Genomic DNA, 19,045 nt, shown 5'->3' with positions numbered 1-19,045 from the left:
GATGCCTTTAGGTTTCCCGCATGATTACCAAAATTTGGACACATTATAAATATTAAAAAAATAAATAAATAATATCACTTAAGTGAACAGAAGATATTATGGAGCCTTCAAGAGACAGATTTTTGACATGAGTTTCTGAACACTCACTGATTTCATTAGGTCTGTGCTTATTTTAGTGTATTTCCAATAACACTGAAAGTATTCTGCATGTTTTACTGTGCATCCAAAAGCATACACTGCACAACAATATATATATGGATTGTGCAAACATTGAAAGTAAGATGCATACACAAAAAAATCAGATGTACATACGGATAATAATCATATTGCTACTGGTATAGTCTAAAATACATGAAAAACTACTTTCTCACTGATGCTGACTTGCAGACAAGGAAAAATAACAAACTAACGATCCATAAATGCTAACTTCAGTGCAAAGAAAAATTACAGAAGTTATGAATCATGCTGTATACTCAAGATTGATAAAGGACTTTTCTACAGGTGAACAAATAGCTTTAACAACATTATTTTCAGATAGCCTAAGTCTTACAAACATTACCACTGTGCTTTCCAGCATATTAAAAGCAGTGATGCAGAAGTCATTACTTCTGTAAGAACACACTTTAGAAAAATCAAAACTAATTAACGCAAAATAAAATGAGTCGTAACATGACATTCAGTAGAAGAAAATGTAATGCTCTTTTTTTTCAAAACATTTTTTGTTTGAATACACTGAATTTAAAAGGGGCACACACATACTCTGATAAGGTATCAGAAGTATAGCCACATACTTTGCATGCGTGTGTACTTATGTGAGGTAGAACAAAGACAAACAATAAACACATTTGTTAAGAAATGAAAAAAAAGTTTTCTGGAGGCCAAGTATTAATAATTTGGGCTACACTTATTAAATCACGTTCTCCAAGCCATAGCATGTAGAAAATCAATATTCACATTCTATAGGAAAGTTTGGGTTGGTTAGAAACAAAACAAAATCAGAAATATACATATTTAAAAAAAATGGTCATCAAAATGAAATCCCAAATAATCTTCCCCATGGCTTTTGTGCCCATGCCATTCTGTCTCACTTCATTCTTTTCTCCCAGCTTTCAGTTCAATAGTCAAACCAATGCAATTCCATATTTGCCCAGTTAATTCCAGTACAAGTGCTGCAGTGAATAAAGGAGATGCACAGAGTCTTTAAAGAGGAGGGAATTAAACTGAAAGAAATCCTACATCTTTGTACAGAGAAATATTAATTTAACCTCTAGCAGTCATACACTTCAATCATACAAATACTGTAACATTATTACAGATTTTTTTAGTGTGGAAATGTCAAAACTTTTACATGTAAATGACTAACGTCCAACATGACTGTTAAATACCTTAATATCGATCTATTACTTTTAAAATTTTATTTCTGTGAACAGAAATCTGTACTTTCCTTGCAATTGCAGTGAAGTTCACCTTCTCAGTTATGGAAATACTCAACACATGGTTTCCAGTAACGAGCACGTATAGTAGTGAATAGACCCTTAAAAATGTAGTTGACATCATAATGGAATAACAATGAAGTAATAATAAGGAAGAGAATTCACAGAGGCACTGGAATGTAATATTATTTAGACCTTTCCACTCTCTTCCTCCCCCCAACCCTTCAAGTCAATTAATTGACTTTATTAATTGTATAGAAAAAAAAAAAATGAGGTAATAAGTCCTCACACACAGGCACTTGGTTGGATCTCCTGGCAATCTAGAAAATTTCCATGATAATTTAGAGGGAAAACAAAAAACATCATACAATCACATAGAATGGCTTGGGTTGGAAGGGACCTTAAAGATCATATTGTTCCAACCCCCCTGCCATCGGAAGGGACACCACCCCCTAGATCAGGGTGCCCAAAGCCCCATCCAACATGGTCTTGAACACCTCCAGCGATGGGGCATCCACAGCTTCTCTGGGCAACCTGTGCCAATGCCTCACCACCCTCTGAGTGGAGAATTTCCTCCTAATCACTCAGAAACATCACTCAACCTAATATTCCAATTCAGCTTCGGATTCCAAAAATCTCATTTGATTTATTTTCATTTTAACAGAAGACACAAAGCTTTCCCAATGGCACGTCACAGTCTTGCTCTACAGACACGGAGCGTACTGTAGGTACCTATAAAAACTTTTCCACTGGACACCACCAAGCCAAAGCTATCAGTACTGTAGTTCAGAAACAGCATGTCCTCCCACAAGTGGATCTGAAAACCTACTAGTTCCAAACAGATGAAACACCACAGGGCTCTGTTATTTCACAACCAGCAAAGCCGAAAGTTAAGGGAAATTGTTAGCATATTTGTCATTTCCACACCATAAAGTTCCACTTTTTCACAGGGTTTTTCTATTGAAGTTGCTTTTGATGACAAACATTATTGTGGTTCCCTGGATCTGCTAGGGAAAAAAAAAAAAAAAAAAAACACTGAACATGGACCTGCAAAACCAGAAAATACCGGAATGAACAGATTAAGAAAAAAACCCCTCACTTGTGCAATTGTAAGCAGTGCGCAGTTCTGTAAAACCATCATAAAAATACTAGGCATCCCTATGAGGCCTTGATGATACCATCAAAAAAGAAGATACAGAAGGTTCCTTAAAATGTGGCTGAATTCTTTTGAAGTTATATTACAGGTAGCAGACTCAGACAGTGATTTATGTACAGGCAGGAGAAGTCGAGGCACTCAGGAGGGATGCGTAAATGCAAAGTTAAAGTGACTGAGAAGCAATGCTGTGGCACGTCGTAAAATAATTGCAAATTTGGGAACATATTCTACTCCTCAGGTCGTAACTACTGTGTTTCCACTTGTTTCTTCCAAGTTATGAAAGACAAAACTGCTCGTATAACCTCCAAAAGAGCAAAGTGAATAACAAATGAGCTTATTTCCAGCCTGAAACAGTCCGGAGCTTCAAACAAGCCGCTCTTGTATAGAAATGCTTCAAAAACCAGGGGCTCAACAATGGTATCAATTGAAAACCCGTCGTGCTGAGCTGGTCATGCCCACGCCAATCGATCCTGGTGACTCAGCAGCCAGCCTCCTGTCACTCAGCCCTGGCTGCTCATCTCCAGACAGCTACGGACATTGCTCTGCCTCGTAACTGTAATTTACTGCTCACTGTTGCCCAGGCTAACCTTATGCAAGGTTACTCACGAGTTACTACTTTTCTCTTTTAAATATGAATTCAGATGGAGCTGTTAAATACGGGAGCTGACACTATCTTGAGAGTTTATAGATTTCCCTTTGCTATCATGTTTTTTTTTTCATTCTCCAATCAAGCACAATAACTTTAGCTGTCCTTTAAGGACATTTCATGTAGTGCAGCATTACAATTTTACTTTGAGCAACTCAAACTTTTTACTGATACATTTGTAAAGAAAAACTGACAGTACACTTGTGTTTACTCTTGCTGTTTTCTTACATTTTGCATCTTCAAGATATGACATTTTCTTCTCTGCAGGAAACAGGAATTAGAGCCTGTAACACTTCAGCTACAGTGAACACAAGTCAGAAATGGGGGGTAACTTTAGAGAACAAGATTAAAAATAGCAAACACAAAGCAACATTATTCCTATGGTAATATCAGTGAAATATCAACAAAAACAAGCCTAGCCTGTAGAGCTCTGGACCTCACACCTACACATTAAATAGTAGTAATACGAGGACTTCAGAAAGAACTGTTCATTCCGCTTGCATACAAATAAGTGTTTTCCACCCCAAAACCCAATCCCAATTAGAGCAAACCCCAAGCTCTTCTGAAACGCTGGCTGTGGGTGAGAGCAGGAGCGTGGGGTCCCAGGCCAGCGAAGGTATGGGAATGAAGGTTGGCCTAACAACGAGCCCAAAGGTTTGAGAAGATAACCTGGTATTTGAACAGACGGGAAATGTCTTTTCAAATGTGGACTTGTACTCATGGATTCAAGTCATTACAGAGGTCTTGAATAGTTGTGGCTTACTCACTTGTCAACTGCTTTCCGAAATTGTCTTGGATACTCCACAGCAACCCAAAATTCACAGTCTGCCTCTGGTTGCCACTGAAACCAGTGATGTCAGAGGTATTCAAAGCATCTTTTTTAAGCATATTTTTCTAAAGATACTATTTTCTTCCCTTCTCATCCTAACCAGACATCAACACAGCAGCACCCTCATGCTTGCTGGAAAGGGTACCCAGAGCTGATTTACATCAGTTTGGCAGTGTACTTCTAATAGAGGAGTCTAAGAGCTAGAAATACCACTTTTCTTAGATTTTTGCTCCCTGTCAGTCTGCAATACAAAGGATGAAGGATCCACAAAAGAAAATCAGGAAGAAAAAAAAATAGACCACAATCAGAGCTAACCATCTGCTAAACATTTTTTTTTTTTCATTTAGACAAATGGAAAGCAATTGTATTAAGAGCTTCTGCGGAGCTGTATTTAGTCCTCTGTAGGACAGAAGTCTAGTAATGTCATTTAATAAATGATCACTTTTATTACAGATACCTAAGAATTTATTTATTACAGATACCTAAGAATGATACCTAAGAATGCAGAGGAAAAAAACTCTGATGTTCTGAGAGATGGAAAACGTCATATGACCTAGCAGACTGAGATTCCTTCTGCCCCCACTTCCCAGAAATGAAAAATTTTAAAGTTCAGTTGAGTTCAGTATGGAAATAATAGATACCATGCTGGGAAAATGTTTTGACATAGCTACTGATAAGACAAATGGAACATATGTATTAATAGATATCTACTAGAGGATACACAAACGATAATGAAACAGTTTATATCTCATCTCCATACCAGATCTTGTTGAGTGCTTATGCACTGTGAGACTCCAGTCAATGCAATGTATTATACAAATACATAATTATTCATAGAGCTGGTAAAGATCCTAGGGACTAATTTTGCTGTAACAATAATTCAAAAACCTCCTACAACAGTAATTGCTTAAGTAACCTCTGAATTGGGACCAGAATATCGAGTATTTGTGAATAGGAAAAAGCTTGAAAAAAAATCTAAGTCGATATGTAGGAAACGGAATAAACCAACATTTATCTCAGGAGAAGGAAGGAGGAACCAAAACACCTCTCCAAACATGTCTTTTCAAAGTCTTCTATCACTGTGACAGTCCTTTATAACAGAAAATAATATAAATGCAAAACCAACATTACTTTTACTCTTCTAAGTTGAAATCTGCCCTATCCTCCTCTTTCACAAAACTTCTTTTCATATTTTTGATTTGGTTGCCAACATTCTGAAAGTAGATATTTCCATATTTTTTAAAAACTCTTATCCCTACGCCACATATCTTGAAGATTTGTTTCACCAGTATTGTGTCTCCCTCACCAAATGATAAGATGACCTGTGGCAATTGACTATCTAAGTTTTCTGAATTGCAAAATCAACTTTAACTCACTTCAGTAGAACTTTTGGTAATAGACAGATTTCACTCCATTTACAAAACTAACAAAGAACATTGTTACCTGCTTACTAGACTGTGATGGATCCATAAAGACTGGGCAGATGAATAGGAGAAACGACACTGTTGTGAGTGCTATATTTTACTTTCCTATGTAGCAGAGTATATTGATCTACTAGAGGCTGGTGAAGCAACTAATGACAAAAACATATCATGGGTGCAGCGAGTATCAGGAGAGGTGACAGACGTACTAAAAATGCCCTGCAGGAGCACAGAAGATCCGTGACTCCCTAACTTTCTAAGAAAGAGGTGGGCACGGGGTGTTCTGCAGGTCAAGGAAGTTTTCATATACATCCTATGCTACCTAAAAGGCAGAAGTTCCTATGCTGTTTAGCTGGATGCTATTTCCTCGTCTTGCAAGCAAAATCAGGTAAAGCCCCCTTTTTCTCCTTGCATTGCCTTTAGCATTCAGCACAACCAGCTCACATCATTGCACAGCCAACCCTGTATTTCATAGAGCTGCCTATAACCCTCCCCGTTCATGTCTAGAATACCATCCACGGGTGCAATAACCAAAGATCAAGAAAGAAACTTCAAGAATGACAACTCCATTCTGAGTGTGTTCTTTTGCACTCTATATTCTACTTAGAATCTATGGAAATTTAAGGTAAGATAGAACATAAACCGCAACCAATTTATATGGCTCTTTGCAGCGGAAATGCCTAACATGGTAAACGGGATTATCTACTTGGCAGCCAAACAGTTGAAACTCCACTTTGATCCCAAATCATATAAGTAGATAGCTTGAAGCAAACAGTTTTAACCCGGAGAATGATTAATCTGGCAATGACTGTAAATAATATTGCCCATACCCAGCAATTCATTGTCTGTAACCGTAAAGTATGACCACGGAAAATTCAATTTGACTTTTTTTTTGTACCTCATAACAAGTACCAAATAAGTACGCACATTTGATCAACAACCATAAGCCAGAAATGATCTGTCATTTTCCATATATATAAATATGACTGAATTTTGCACGATTGATACTACGTTGTATCAGTCTACCAAGTAACCGTAAGAGTACCGATGTAAATATCAATGTTAAAGGTTCCTCCTTGAATATTGTTTTAATGATTCCAGCAAAATAAGATCAAAATATGCAATCTTATAGTCTGGTAGCAATGATAGACAAGAAACAGCAAACCATGGGATTGTCAGACTGATAATGTTTTTTCAGATACCTGTTTGCAAATATTTCAGATCATATCAAGTACGTTTGTAAAGAGAGTTTAAGACTCTTTGTTAGTCTTACATTTCAGTGCCCAAAGGGTCGCAAAAGGGGCAACCATAGGTACGACTGCTTGTTTCAAATGGCAACTACCACATTTTTAGAAGCGAAAAAAAAATCATTTCTTGTATTTCTCTCAAAATTAAATTGCCGTTTTAAAAAAGGTAGTCGATGTTGCTTAGGACTTCACATGTCCTCCACAGGAAACAGGGGTTGTATTTATGAGTTTTAATACGTTAGGCGGAGAGAATTTTCTGGGATAAGGTAGGCAGAGCAAAGGTTATGCACTGCAGGTTAACACCATGTTGAACAATTCAACACCTCTTGAATCCCTTCATAGGAATAAAGATACTGTATTAAAGGCACTTCAGACATCTCGTTGTGTGAGTAGTAACACTGATTAATATTACTCACTACTTTCAGGGTAACTGAATATTTAATAGCTCCAACAGCAAGCATAGACTTTCAGTGGTTTAACCCACACAGCAGAGCCCCTACAGGTAGCATCCTAACAAGCACACGCAACGACCATTATCGCACAGTGGAAATCACTTTGATAATGAAACATATTCATTTTCATTAGGGAAAATTCTTCTTAGGTCATTTCCCACTGACATTTCTCGCTATTAGGTTTCATTTTAATCTCGACATAATTATTTGTTGGCTATTTAGTACCTAAGAAGGAACTTCAATGCTACAGCTATGGGGAGCAAGGAGTTCCTTCAAGTACCAAAACACATTCCTGTGAACTTCTAATTGTACCAAAGTTGTGTCATAAGTTCGCAACACATTAAAAAGTTAAATAATTCAAATAGTGTTACCTTTACTCTTCATATGAAGAAGCATTTATTTTTTTTTAAATAATTAAAGCCAGAACATTATCTATGGAAAAGTTTAAACATCTACAAAAAAGAAGCCAATACTAAGTCTGTATAACTTACATTATTCATATACTCGCTGAGCAGATCCTGCAGGGCCTGCCGCACGGCGTTGCACTCTGCTACGATCCTCTCTCGGCGGTCGTCTCGCGTGCACGAGGAGTCTGCCATCAGCGCCGCTCCACTGATAATGCTCTCTAGCCTCTCCTCAAGAGATGGTCTGAATCGGGCCTCACTGAAAGTCATGGGGTCTAAAATGATTTTGTTCTGAAAAACAAAACAGAAGTGGAAAGATTAGGAGCATACATAAATCTTGCTTTTTCTTTTTTTTTTTTTAAATATTTTTTCAGCAGCTTCACAGGGTTTTAATCTTTCATATGGATGAATTATCTACCAAATTCCTGAAAAATCTATATCAAAGGAATATCTGGCAACTATGAAATGCCAATGTATGTATGAAAATAATTCACAGCATATATGTGTTACAAAACACTACTGGCATGAGCAGCACAACTGGCTCAAATGAGAATTTTGGAATCATAAGTAGTAAAAAACAAAATAACACAAACTATAGAAGCAGGTATGTAACGTGTTTGTATCTCTGTGTACATTGTGTGTACATATTCTATCTTGATGTACAGTAAAGTCATGAATAATGTTCTTTTCTGAACCTTCTAGTTTTTTTTTTTCACTGGTCAGGAAATTACTTTGAAAGGTGTAAATATTCAGCCAATGTTTTAGAAGTGCTAGGTTTTTTATGACTGAAAAGAAAGTTGAATAATCTCCATGTTTATTGATTCCTTCATTTTGATTAGTTGTATTAGTAGACTATACTGCTAAAATGCTACTACGTTAGTACAATATTAAATTAAAAAATCTGAGGGAATTTTCCCTCAGAAAAGAGGGAAAGAACACTACAAGAACACCACATTAGGTAATCACAATACGTGAAACATCTTTTTAATCCCTTTTTCTAAAGGCTTCTGTAAGCCTTTATTATTTTTATTATTATTAAATTGGGGAAAAGTACCGGATCATTTAGTTGAATAACTCTGATACTACACTATAGGAAGACAGTCTAGACACGTCTTTAATTTGTCAAATAGTACACTGGTTAGCGAAATATCTTTGCTGCACTAGAAAATGTTTGTTTTTCCAAGACTATCTTCTATTTACAGCATTTGAATTCTTAAATTATGATCACTGCTAAACACTTTATAATATCAAATGTGCTACCAAATATCAAGTAGGGCTAATATACACAGATTCTTCCCCAGCAGCGTACAATCTCATGTCACATTATGAGCCTTGAGTCATCAGTAGATTATCTTCTGACTTGCTTTTCTCTCCTTGTAGTTCAAGGTAACAAACACAAAGAAAGAATCTTCTGCTCCCACTTCTGGGCACCTTAGCAACACCATGACATTCAGTAACCTTTTGCTGCAGTCATGCAAATAGGTTTCATAACCACGTATTGTCTAAAAATGTTCTCTAAGTTGTAGAATTCCTATCTGAGTTTTAAAAGAAAATAAAACATGATAGGAATAAAAGAGATCTGAAAAAGTTAAAACTATTCTGTTTTCTAAAAATTATCACAAATACTTTAAAGCAGATAAGGTTTTTGTTAATGAACCATTTGATTTTTCACAGCATTTTGATGACATTTTGATTAGTCTATTTGCTGAAATATCCAACAGCAATCAACAAGCACAAGCTAAACGATGGAGTTAATTTGAAAACACACCATATAGTGTATTAAAATGTAAATCAGGATTTAGCAACATGATATATACACAACATCTTCCTTTAACACCAAAAACGTTATCAGTTATTATGAATCAGCAGATGTTCAAATAAAGTTATTCTAGGCTAAATTCTGATTCCAAGTCAATATGTTTTCTTTAAATTAGTGAAGTATGGCCTTCCTGAAAGATCTGCTTACTTCTCAATAAAACTTCCGATTAATTATTCCACACACACAAAAAGCAGAACTCCCATTACTCTGCACAGAACAAGGATCAAGCCCTGAGAAACATGTAAACTAAGTGAATGCAAAGCAGCTAGATGGTAACAAATGCAAGGATGTCAGGAAATTTATTAAAATTCATTATTTAATAAAAAGGAAAAATGGAAGAATTCTAACCAGATATCATTTTGTTCCAGCTCCGAGAACTGCTGACTTCACAGAAACAAGCGCAGCATAAACTAGATTGTGAAATAACATCTTGCATGTATCTTCTAGGGTCTGTGTTTCACAGCAGTAAGCAGAGCAGTTTTACAAGCATCTAAATTAGAAATGACTTCTCTAAGAGTTGGGCCTATGCATATTTATGTATCTGTGCTTTTCAGTCAAATGTTAATACTTAGAGTTCACTGTCACACTTATGTTCGTAAGCACTGGGATTTTTAGAAATCAGCTGTAGAAATTCATCTTTACAACAGCATATTTAATTAAGAGTGAAATTGCATCAAACGACCTATCTTAGCAATTTGTGCCAATAGCAAGAAAAAGTTGTAACAATAATTAGCTGCATTTTTTAGATTTTCTGTTCCCTTATTCAAATACAATATTTTTTTTAATGATGAAAAATTGTGATTTTAATTACCCTAGAACTTGTCATGATCAAAGATAGCAAGTACTCTTTACTAAAGACTAGAGGAATTCTGATAGCCAACTTGTTCTACTCGTAGTTGTAGCGGGTTTATGTGACAAGGTTTTGGTAGCAGGGGGCCATAGGGGTGGCTTCTGTGAGAAGGATCTAGAAGCTGCCCCATGTTTGGTAAGGGCCCCACTGCTGACCAGAGCTGAGCCAGTAAGTGATGTTATTTTGCGCCTCTGTGAGAGCATATTTAAGAAAGAGGAGAAAAAAAAAAAAAAACACGCTGCGACACACAGCAGCTGGGAGAGTGAGAGGCGTGAGGAACAGCCTTGCAGGCACCAAGGTCAGTGAAGAAGGAGGGGGAGAGGTGCTCCAGGCGCCGGAGCAGAAGTCCCCTGCGGCCTGTGGTGAGGACCATGGTGAAGCAGGCAGTCCCCCTGCAGCCCATGGAGTACCACGGTGGAGCAGGGCTCCACGCTGCAGCCCGTGGAGGAGACCACGGTGGAGCAGGTGGACCTGCACCGACAGAGGCTGCGGCCTGTGGAAGACCCCTGCCGGAGCAGATTCCGGGCCGGACCTGTAGCCCCTGGAGAGGAGCCCACGCAGCAGCAGGTGAGCTGGCAGGCGCTGCTGCCCGTGGGGGACGCAGGTTGGAGCAGTTCGCTCCTGAGGGATGGACCCTGTGGTACATACCCATACCTGGAGCAGTTCTTGAACAGCTGCAGCCTGTGGGCAGCCCACGCCAGATCAGTTCAGCAAGGACTGCATCCCGTGGGAGGGACCCCACAGCACAGGGGACGAGAGTGACCGAGAAGGAGCGGCAGAGAAGAAGCGCTATAGACTGACCATAACCCCCATTCCCCCGTTCCCCTGCGCCGCTCGGGGGGAGGAGGTGGAAGAGGGCAGATGGGGGGAAGGTGCTTTTAGTTTCTTTCCTTTGTTTCTCACTTCTCTAGCTTCTTAGTTATTAGCAATAAATCTTACTATCTCCCTATGCTGAGACTGTTTTGCCCGTCACAATAATTACTGCATGATCTCCCTGTCCTTTTCTCAACCCTTGAGCCCTTTTCATCGTATTTTCTCCCCATTCCTCTTCGAGGAGGGGGAGTGAGAGAGCAGTTGTGGTGGAGCTCGGCCGCCCACCCGAGTAAAACCACCACAGTAGTGAACGTCTTAACCCATAAGGTTGATCAAGGCAACCTCCATACAGCGCTGTTGTAATTTTCATGTTTCAGCTAGAGCCAAGCAGACAGTTCTTCCATAAAGGTTTCACTTCTCCTCTTCCTCACATCCATAGGTATAAGGCTCCCTACCTACACGTCAACTTTCAAACACCTCTTAGGGAGTCACAAATCCCATTTTCCTCCTTAGAGGTTTTGGAAGACCCAGAACTCCACATTCTTCTATGGGAGCCAAGGACCTACCAAGGACATGTTCCTAAATTATTTCTATCCTTTGCTGTCCTACAGTGTGAACAAGCCACAGATCAAACATTTCCAACATCTCTGATCACTGAAACCCAACTCACTATTTTCACAAGCAGTTATGTCACACTGCCTGAATAAATTTAGGAAGTTCTGTACAAGTCACATTCAAATACTGTTTATGCTTTACATAATAAAGTGTGTATTGTTAAGAGTCATAATTCATCCAAGCCAAAAAAAAAAAAAAAAGAAAAGGACAAGATTTAAGAGATTTGTGGACTCTTTCTAAATGAAGAGGCCTTTATGACCATCAAAACTTATGCTTACGGAGGACAAAAGACAAAGAACTGCATTAATAAATTTTTCATCCATATTCCACAAAATATTTGTTTATAATAAATTTCTGATTTTCTATGCTACAGAAGTCTGTTAAGTATTTTAGTGGGATATTACGTTAGTGAAAAGTCAGAACCCTAGAATAACTTAGATTGGAAGGCACTTCCAGATGTCACCTGCTTTAAACAGCTCCTTAAAGCAGAGCCAACATTGACATAGGGCCAGGCTACGCAAAGCTTTATCCAGTCATGTTGTTAAATCTCTATCCTTAGAGATTTTCTAAATCTCTCTGCCCCTTTTCAATATTTTATCACCTTTATGGTTTTTTGTTTGTTTGTTTTTGTTTTTTCCCCCCCTAATATTCAAACAGAATTTCCCTGGTGTCAGTTGTGTCTCATCCCATTACCATGAATCTCCAAGTAGAGTCTGGCTCCAACTTCTCTACTGCATCCCACAAGGCAACTGAAAAATGCCAACAAGATCCTCCCCCAAAAAAATTTTCTTCTGCAGTCTGAAAAATTCCCAGCTCTGCCAGCACCTCATGTGCCATGTCCTAATGCCCCCTTGTCATCTTGAGGTCTCTCTGTTGGATCTGCTCAAAATAGATGTCAAAATAGAAAAAAAAAAAAAAAAAAAAAAAAAAAAAAAAAAAAAAAAAACACTAAGAGAAGGTTAAGTCCCTGGAGAGGGACGCTTTATCAACTTTATCAGGGAGTATAATGATAGCAGTGTGTGAATCTAATTTGATAAGCTAAGAAAGAAAAAAAGCAACTCTAAATTTTGAAAAATATTCATGTAGTAGCATGAAACTGATAAACAGCAACTGCAATTATAGCTGGAGCTCTGCAGGTGGAGGAAATAACCTAGACAGAACAGAAATATATTTCAAGTGTGAAATCTGTGTATAACACTGTTTTGCAAAAATGAAAATCTAAGATAATTCCAGTAAACTGAAGTGATATATTAAATACCATGATAAACAGCAGAGCACAGCAGAAGAGAAATTTAATTGGGATTTAGGGCTTTGAGGGTCCTTTACTGACTCTTGTATTAATCTGTTGTGTGACTGGACAAACAATAGCTTCTTTCTTCTATTTCTCTTTTCACACTTTATTGGTTCCTCTATTTAGAATGTAAAACCTTCAGGGCAGAGACCATTTCATAACATGATTCTCGGTGATTTAACACAATGAAAATACACTTTTCAAGGCCAATGCTACTGCAAAACAAACAATATGTCAGAACAAGGAACCAAAACTGCAGTGACAAATGCCATTTAAAAAAAAAAAAATTGATATATATCTTAGACACAAACAATGTCACTACCACAAGGCAGCATGAAAAACTGTCATTGTATAAAAAGGAGCATATAATATAGTGAGGGACCCAGTTTTTCAGAACAACGTGGGAGCCAACACTGTATAAAGAAGTGTTTAATGTGTTTCTTTGGAGAAGTGCCTGCACAACCATGAAAATAAATGCAGCGTGCTCACAGGTTTGTTTTGTGTGTGTACGTCTATATCCCTCAAAAGTGCAAACAAGGCTATTTATATTTAATTTCTGCTTAGTGACAAATCAAATGTTTTCATCTGCCACTATGCTGTGTTTCAGATAGATACCACACAGCTGAGATTTGGAAAATACAACACCAACAGAGGAACAGTGCAACAGCACAGGGCGAAGGAGGTCCCCCTTTTTCTAGCTCCCCAAAACACCCTCCTCCTGCTCACTCTGCTCCAGCACTGAACCTTTTGATCGGCTAGTTTGATTTGTTAAAAGAATAGAGAAATAAGTGAACATCTTCTCTTCTGGGAAGATAGGATGAATAAATTCACAGCAGTTTGATGAATAAATGCTCAGGGCAAGAAGGTGGCAGATGAGCAGAGCCAGGGGCACAGGAAGCAGCGCCAACCCCACCTCCACGCAGCAAGCAGCCTTGCTCGACTCCTTGCTCTAAATGGAGATATTACTTCCATGAAATATTGGTTATGTTCCCTTATTACATGTGTGAGTTAAATAAGCATCTCAGAGGTGCTAAATAAACACTCAAAATAGTAACGAGAGTACTTTAATTGGATAATTTCACTAAGTATGAATTTTGAGCTACTGACAAAACTTTAATATGTTTTGGATATAATCATTTAGTCACACTTATTAACAACAAAGTAAGAAGCCCATAATATATTGAATAACGATGGAATAATTATATTGCTGGAGAAAATCTATGTTATGTATAGGCATATATATGTATGTGTTGATTGGATTCTTAAACTGTGTTTCATTTGTTTCCACTGTCTCTAACAAATTTGCTTGGAAGAGGGTTCATTACAAAGCCTGCTTTGCAAATAACCTGATTATTGCCTATTACAAGCCGTTGTATTTGAAAAGAAAACACAAAAGAAGTATTAGCATTAAACTTACAAATGGCATTATTGATTGGGAAATCTTTCCACGAGGCTAATTTACTACACAGGAGAACTGGGATAAAGCGTTTCAAATAAACAGAAAGGAGAAATCAAGAAGCCCACTAGGTGGTGCTCGTAAACAGAAAATAAACGCTCCGAGGCTCATCGGCGTTCTCAGTGCTAAAAGGGAAAAGAATGAACGTGCTCCTCACTGCTGGCAGGGAGCGGTGTTTCCCTTTACAGAGGTCACATTCCTGCTACAAGTTTGATACCCAAATCCTGTCGTTTGCACTGCTGCCACTGGTGCGGTGGAGCTGACGTTTCCACAATAACACATATACTTTCCCATACATACACAAGCACAGATGAAACATTAACCACAAAAAAAAGTCACAAAGCCACCTACCAAGACTAAAAGCAGAAGGAACTTCCAAAGCAGGTAAACAAAATAATTTGAGTTTCTTGCTGCTCAACTATCTCATCCTGCATGGAAAATTGTGAATTACGGCATTCCCTCCTATACAAATCTTATTCTAACAGAAAAGGCAAAGGTTTTGAAGAAAGTAAAAGAAAGAAACTAATGGTGGAAAGAAGGAATAATTTTAAACCAATGCCTTTTCCCTCTTTCCTATAGCACCAGGCCATGTGCCGCACGCCTCCATCCCTCTGGTCCTGAAGGCGAGAGCAAGGAACAGGAGATGGAGAATAAGAGGCTAAGGAAGGGATGGGAGGGCAGGTGCAAAGCTGTTGGCCAAAATAACCAAATGACATTAGAAAAGTGGAAGCTTGATCGGTACCAAATCAACTGAGTCCACATACACTGTTCTATTTAACTTGTAACTCCTTAGGGGAAAATAAATAAATAAATAGTATGCTGCAATGATATGGAAGAAAAAGCTCTTCAAGCCCCTTGGCACCACCAGGACCCTGAAAATTTACTCTGCTTATACCATCCCTGAAGATAAGGTCAGCATCCTCAAAGGTATTTCAAAGGTATTTTTTGGAAACACAAAATGTTTAAATATACTGTAAAATACAACTTTTGTTGTTGTTGTTGTTGTTATTCACTATTTTTTTAACGTGTGAAGGATGGCTACTCTGGGATTTTTCCCCATTCAAGGGATCTGAGGAGCACAGGAAGAGCCATAAAGTGCCTCACCAAACACGAGCTTCTGACATACAGGGATGCAGCCGGATTGCTTTCATATGTGAAATGATCAGCTCAGCACCATGGCAACTTAAAAGCCACTTCAGCTCCACAAGTGAAAAGAAAAACAATGTATATTTCAGAGTCATACATGAGATTATCTGATTTGTCATCACGCTCTCTCCATTCCATGCTAACCTGGCTGTCCCTATTTAAATTCAGTAGATAAGTGCTGCTATGCAGAAATAGCAATTTCACTCTTCTTCCCTGGACACTAGAGCTAAACAAGCCTGGTTTCAATTTCTTATGGGGGACATGCAGTACATTTTTGCAATTATTTCTTACGACTTCAATTCTGAAACAAACACGTTTCAGTTCTTTTTTTGAAGGTCACATTTAGTCCATTTTCTTCCAGCATCACAAATCACTTCTCTGAAGAACATATTTACAAATAAATTGAGACTGCATAAACATTTTGAGAGATCCATTCCCAGGTTGGCCATTTGCTATAGTCATTTGCCCAAAAAGCAACATTTTAAAGGTAGTTATTTCATGACTGCATGATACTGCATCCCTTCTGTCTGCTACATTCACATCACCTTTGGACTACTCTTAATTTTATTAATAAAAAAAATAAAAATGTCCTTTGTTATTCCCTTGTTGTACTCAGGTATGCTGTCTTTTCAGTTTCTACCTGTTTTTTCCATTACACACGTTAGATATTTCGCTCCATTTACAGAGCACTGCATTCAGTAACCCTGAAAAATGTTTTCAAGGCATTATTCATATCTCAGAAAAGTATGTTATGATATTCCACTTATTAATTATGAACTCCATTTACAGCCTGGAGGACAGGGACCAGCGCATCAGCCACTTTGTTTCTCATAACAAGCAGTCATCTCCAAATGCTAGACTTGAATTCTTTAAAAAGTTACTGAAGATTGACTTTCCCTGCCTGGAAGCTTTCTGTTCAAATCCTTCTAACAAAACGTGGTGCATTTTCAGTAACGTAAATACAGAAATACCTTACATAGGAAAAACAAAAATAATTTTAACCACCTCTTTCACTTTTCTAGCAGATCAATCGCTTTATAAAAGAAATTTCCATATTCATTCAAGATAATGTGATTGTGAAATCAGATGGTAAAGGAGTGACAGGCACAGCAGCTCAAGATGTAACACAGCTGAACGTTGCTGGTGAGCAGCTTTAAAGACAAATGGATGTCTGCACAGAGAAACAATAAATCACTGGAGCACTAAAATAACATCAAGTGTAAGGTGCGTCTGCTTGAATTAGCATCTGTTAAAAAACTGGGACTATATATATATATTTTTAACAAATGCAATCTCATTTCATTCCATTGATAGATACAGAATAGATAGATACTTGCCAATTTATTATGTGTACACACACACACAAAACTCAAAGAGATAGGCAGCTAAGCAGCCTCATCAGTTTTCATATTTTCTTTCTGGAGTAATACAAAAGGTGACAGGTATTGGCTTTTAGCATCAATGGAAAACATTTTCTTTTCTCTCTCTTTTTTTTTTTCCTTTTTTTTCCCCTTTTCTAAGTCAGAGGCTTTATATATTTTATCCTTGACTCATAATTCATCATGGACAACACAAGCCCTGCTCCAAACACAGAAATATTCATTTTTATGGATCAATATTTACCCTCACAGCAAAAAAGATGATTACCCTACTTGTTCCTATCAAAACGTAAGCAAGATATTTAGAAATATTTAAAATATTAAGTATTTTAGGGTGCCATATTTTAAACTCCGATAATGGGAATTTCAGCAGTGCTTACACTTTCAGAGTGTTGTTTGCACATCCCACAACTGCCTTTCCAGAAACTAGGAATCCTATAATCACAGAATCATTAAGGTTGGAAAAGCCCTCCAAGATCATCTGGTCCAACCATCACCCTATTACCAATGTCACCCACTGAACCATGTCCCAGCCTTGATCCATGATCTGCCTGGAGGCACTCTCTGGCTCTCTGGAGATGCCCAGTGCCCAATAAACACCATTTCTTCATGTCACTGACAGCATGTGGCAACAGCAGTCCCTTGGCAATGGAGAGGCTGAGACCTACTCAGCCTTTCCAGACCAAAACTACCGTTTGCTCAGCGTAAGCAGAGTATTTTCAGAGTTCACAAGAAGTTCTTAGCAAAGTAACTTGCAGAAATTTGGGTAAGTTTCACAAGCGGAGCAAAAGTTGTGCTCTTAGTTGCAGCAAGAACCCAGAATATTAAATGAACACAAAGTATATACCAAACTTAATAATTAATTCTGTCAATAGTAAATCCAAGAATATCTGCATTTAAATGATCTGAAAATAATGCAGAAACATTTAAGTTAAAGGACAAAAAACAGGTATTAGGCATGTACTTCTGAATCTTTCATCAATCAACTTCAAACAGTACTTTAAAGCAGCAAACGCTGAGAAGAAACAGATTTGTGAACTCTTCATTTCTACATAAACTATCTCTGAGAGGCAGTAAACAATAACTCTTCCCAAAGACTTTGCTGCTAATAACTCACAGGTGATGTTATACCACAAGTCACTCAGGCATATTACACTATGCAGTATAACAATTAGCCTAATCAAACACAAAAGCTGAAGTGTTTAAAATAGGTGGAATAATTATTTACATTACATGAGATGATATTTTGACAGAGAAGATATTCAGAAGATATTCAGGCAATTTACACTGCAGTTATTTGAAGTGTTAAACCACAGAGCACTGATTCTGAAATTTGAAATACTGAAGCCTGGTAAATTACTGAAACTGGTAAATGTTATGGAAAAGTTTGCAAACTTTTTTTTTGATATGGAAGAATTATCTTGTTATACAATACCAGGCTTAGTATGTACTTTATAACAAAATCAAATTGATCTCAGTCAACATGTCTGATACTGTAGATAAATGCACTATGAAATCACTCTCGCTGCAAAAACTAACCTTCCTTTCCCTTGCCCACAGGGTACTTTTTTTTTTTTCCATGCCATATTTGTACCCATGACATAGTTACACGAGACTGGTAATTTTGCTTTCTTGCTTGCTTGTAAAATATACGGGTAAATTCAGAATCATCCCACGACTAAGGCTTTCCCTGAAGTTTGGGGAATGTTGTCTCTGCTACGAAACTGGGTTCAAATAAACCTCATTCAACGGCTAAGCGGTGAGGCAAAATAGGAAATGTAGTTAGAAAGCAGATGAAGCAATACTTGCAGCCTTTGTATCCTTACTAAGAGATGAAAATTTTTGTTTCTTAAAATTCAAAAAATTCTCAAAAATAGCCTGTTTTTCCACATGTAATTATGAACAGAGCATGATACCATGACTATACATCTCACATACACATTTATGATGCCTGCAACATTGCATAAATTGTAAAAGACTTTACCTGCGGAGATAAACTATGAACAAATAATCTCACAAAGAGGCAGGGCACAACATCAGATGCCTCGCAGTCTCCACAGCCCCATGAATCACTAAATTTACTTTCAC

General features: G+C 37.8%; 1 protein-coding gene across 4 annotated transcripts in view; it reads right to left on the bottom strand.

Annotated features, from left to right (window-relative positions):
* The window catches only part of CTNNA2 (catenin alpha 2), a 478,216-nt gene that overhangs the window by 332,072 nt on the left and 127,099 nt on the right, over window positions 1-19,045 (bottom strand). For all 4 annotated transcript variants that reach the window (XM_066995540.1, XM_066995543.1, XM_066995541.1 and 1 more), the window contains exon 7: window positions 7,676-7,879. In XM_066995540.1, coding sequence (XP_066851641.1) covers window positions 7,676-7,879 — 204 coding nt within the window. The remainder of the gene's footprint in view (window positions 1-7,675; window positions 7,880-19,045) is intronic.

The sequence above is a fragment of the Anser cygnoides genome, chromosome 4, assembly GCF_040182565.1.
Source record: "Anser cygnoides isolate HZ-2024a breed goose chromosome 4, Taihu_goose_T2T_genome, whole genome shotgun sequence".
NCBI classification, from domain to species: Eukaryota; Metazoa; Chordata; class Aves; order Anseriformes; family Anatidae; genus Anser; species Anser cygnoides.
Note: the sequence above shows the minus strand (reverse complement) of the source record. Positions and strands in the feature narration are given on the sequence as shown.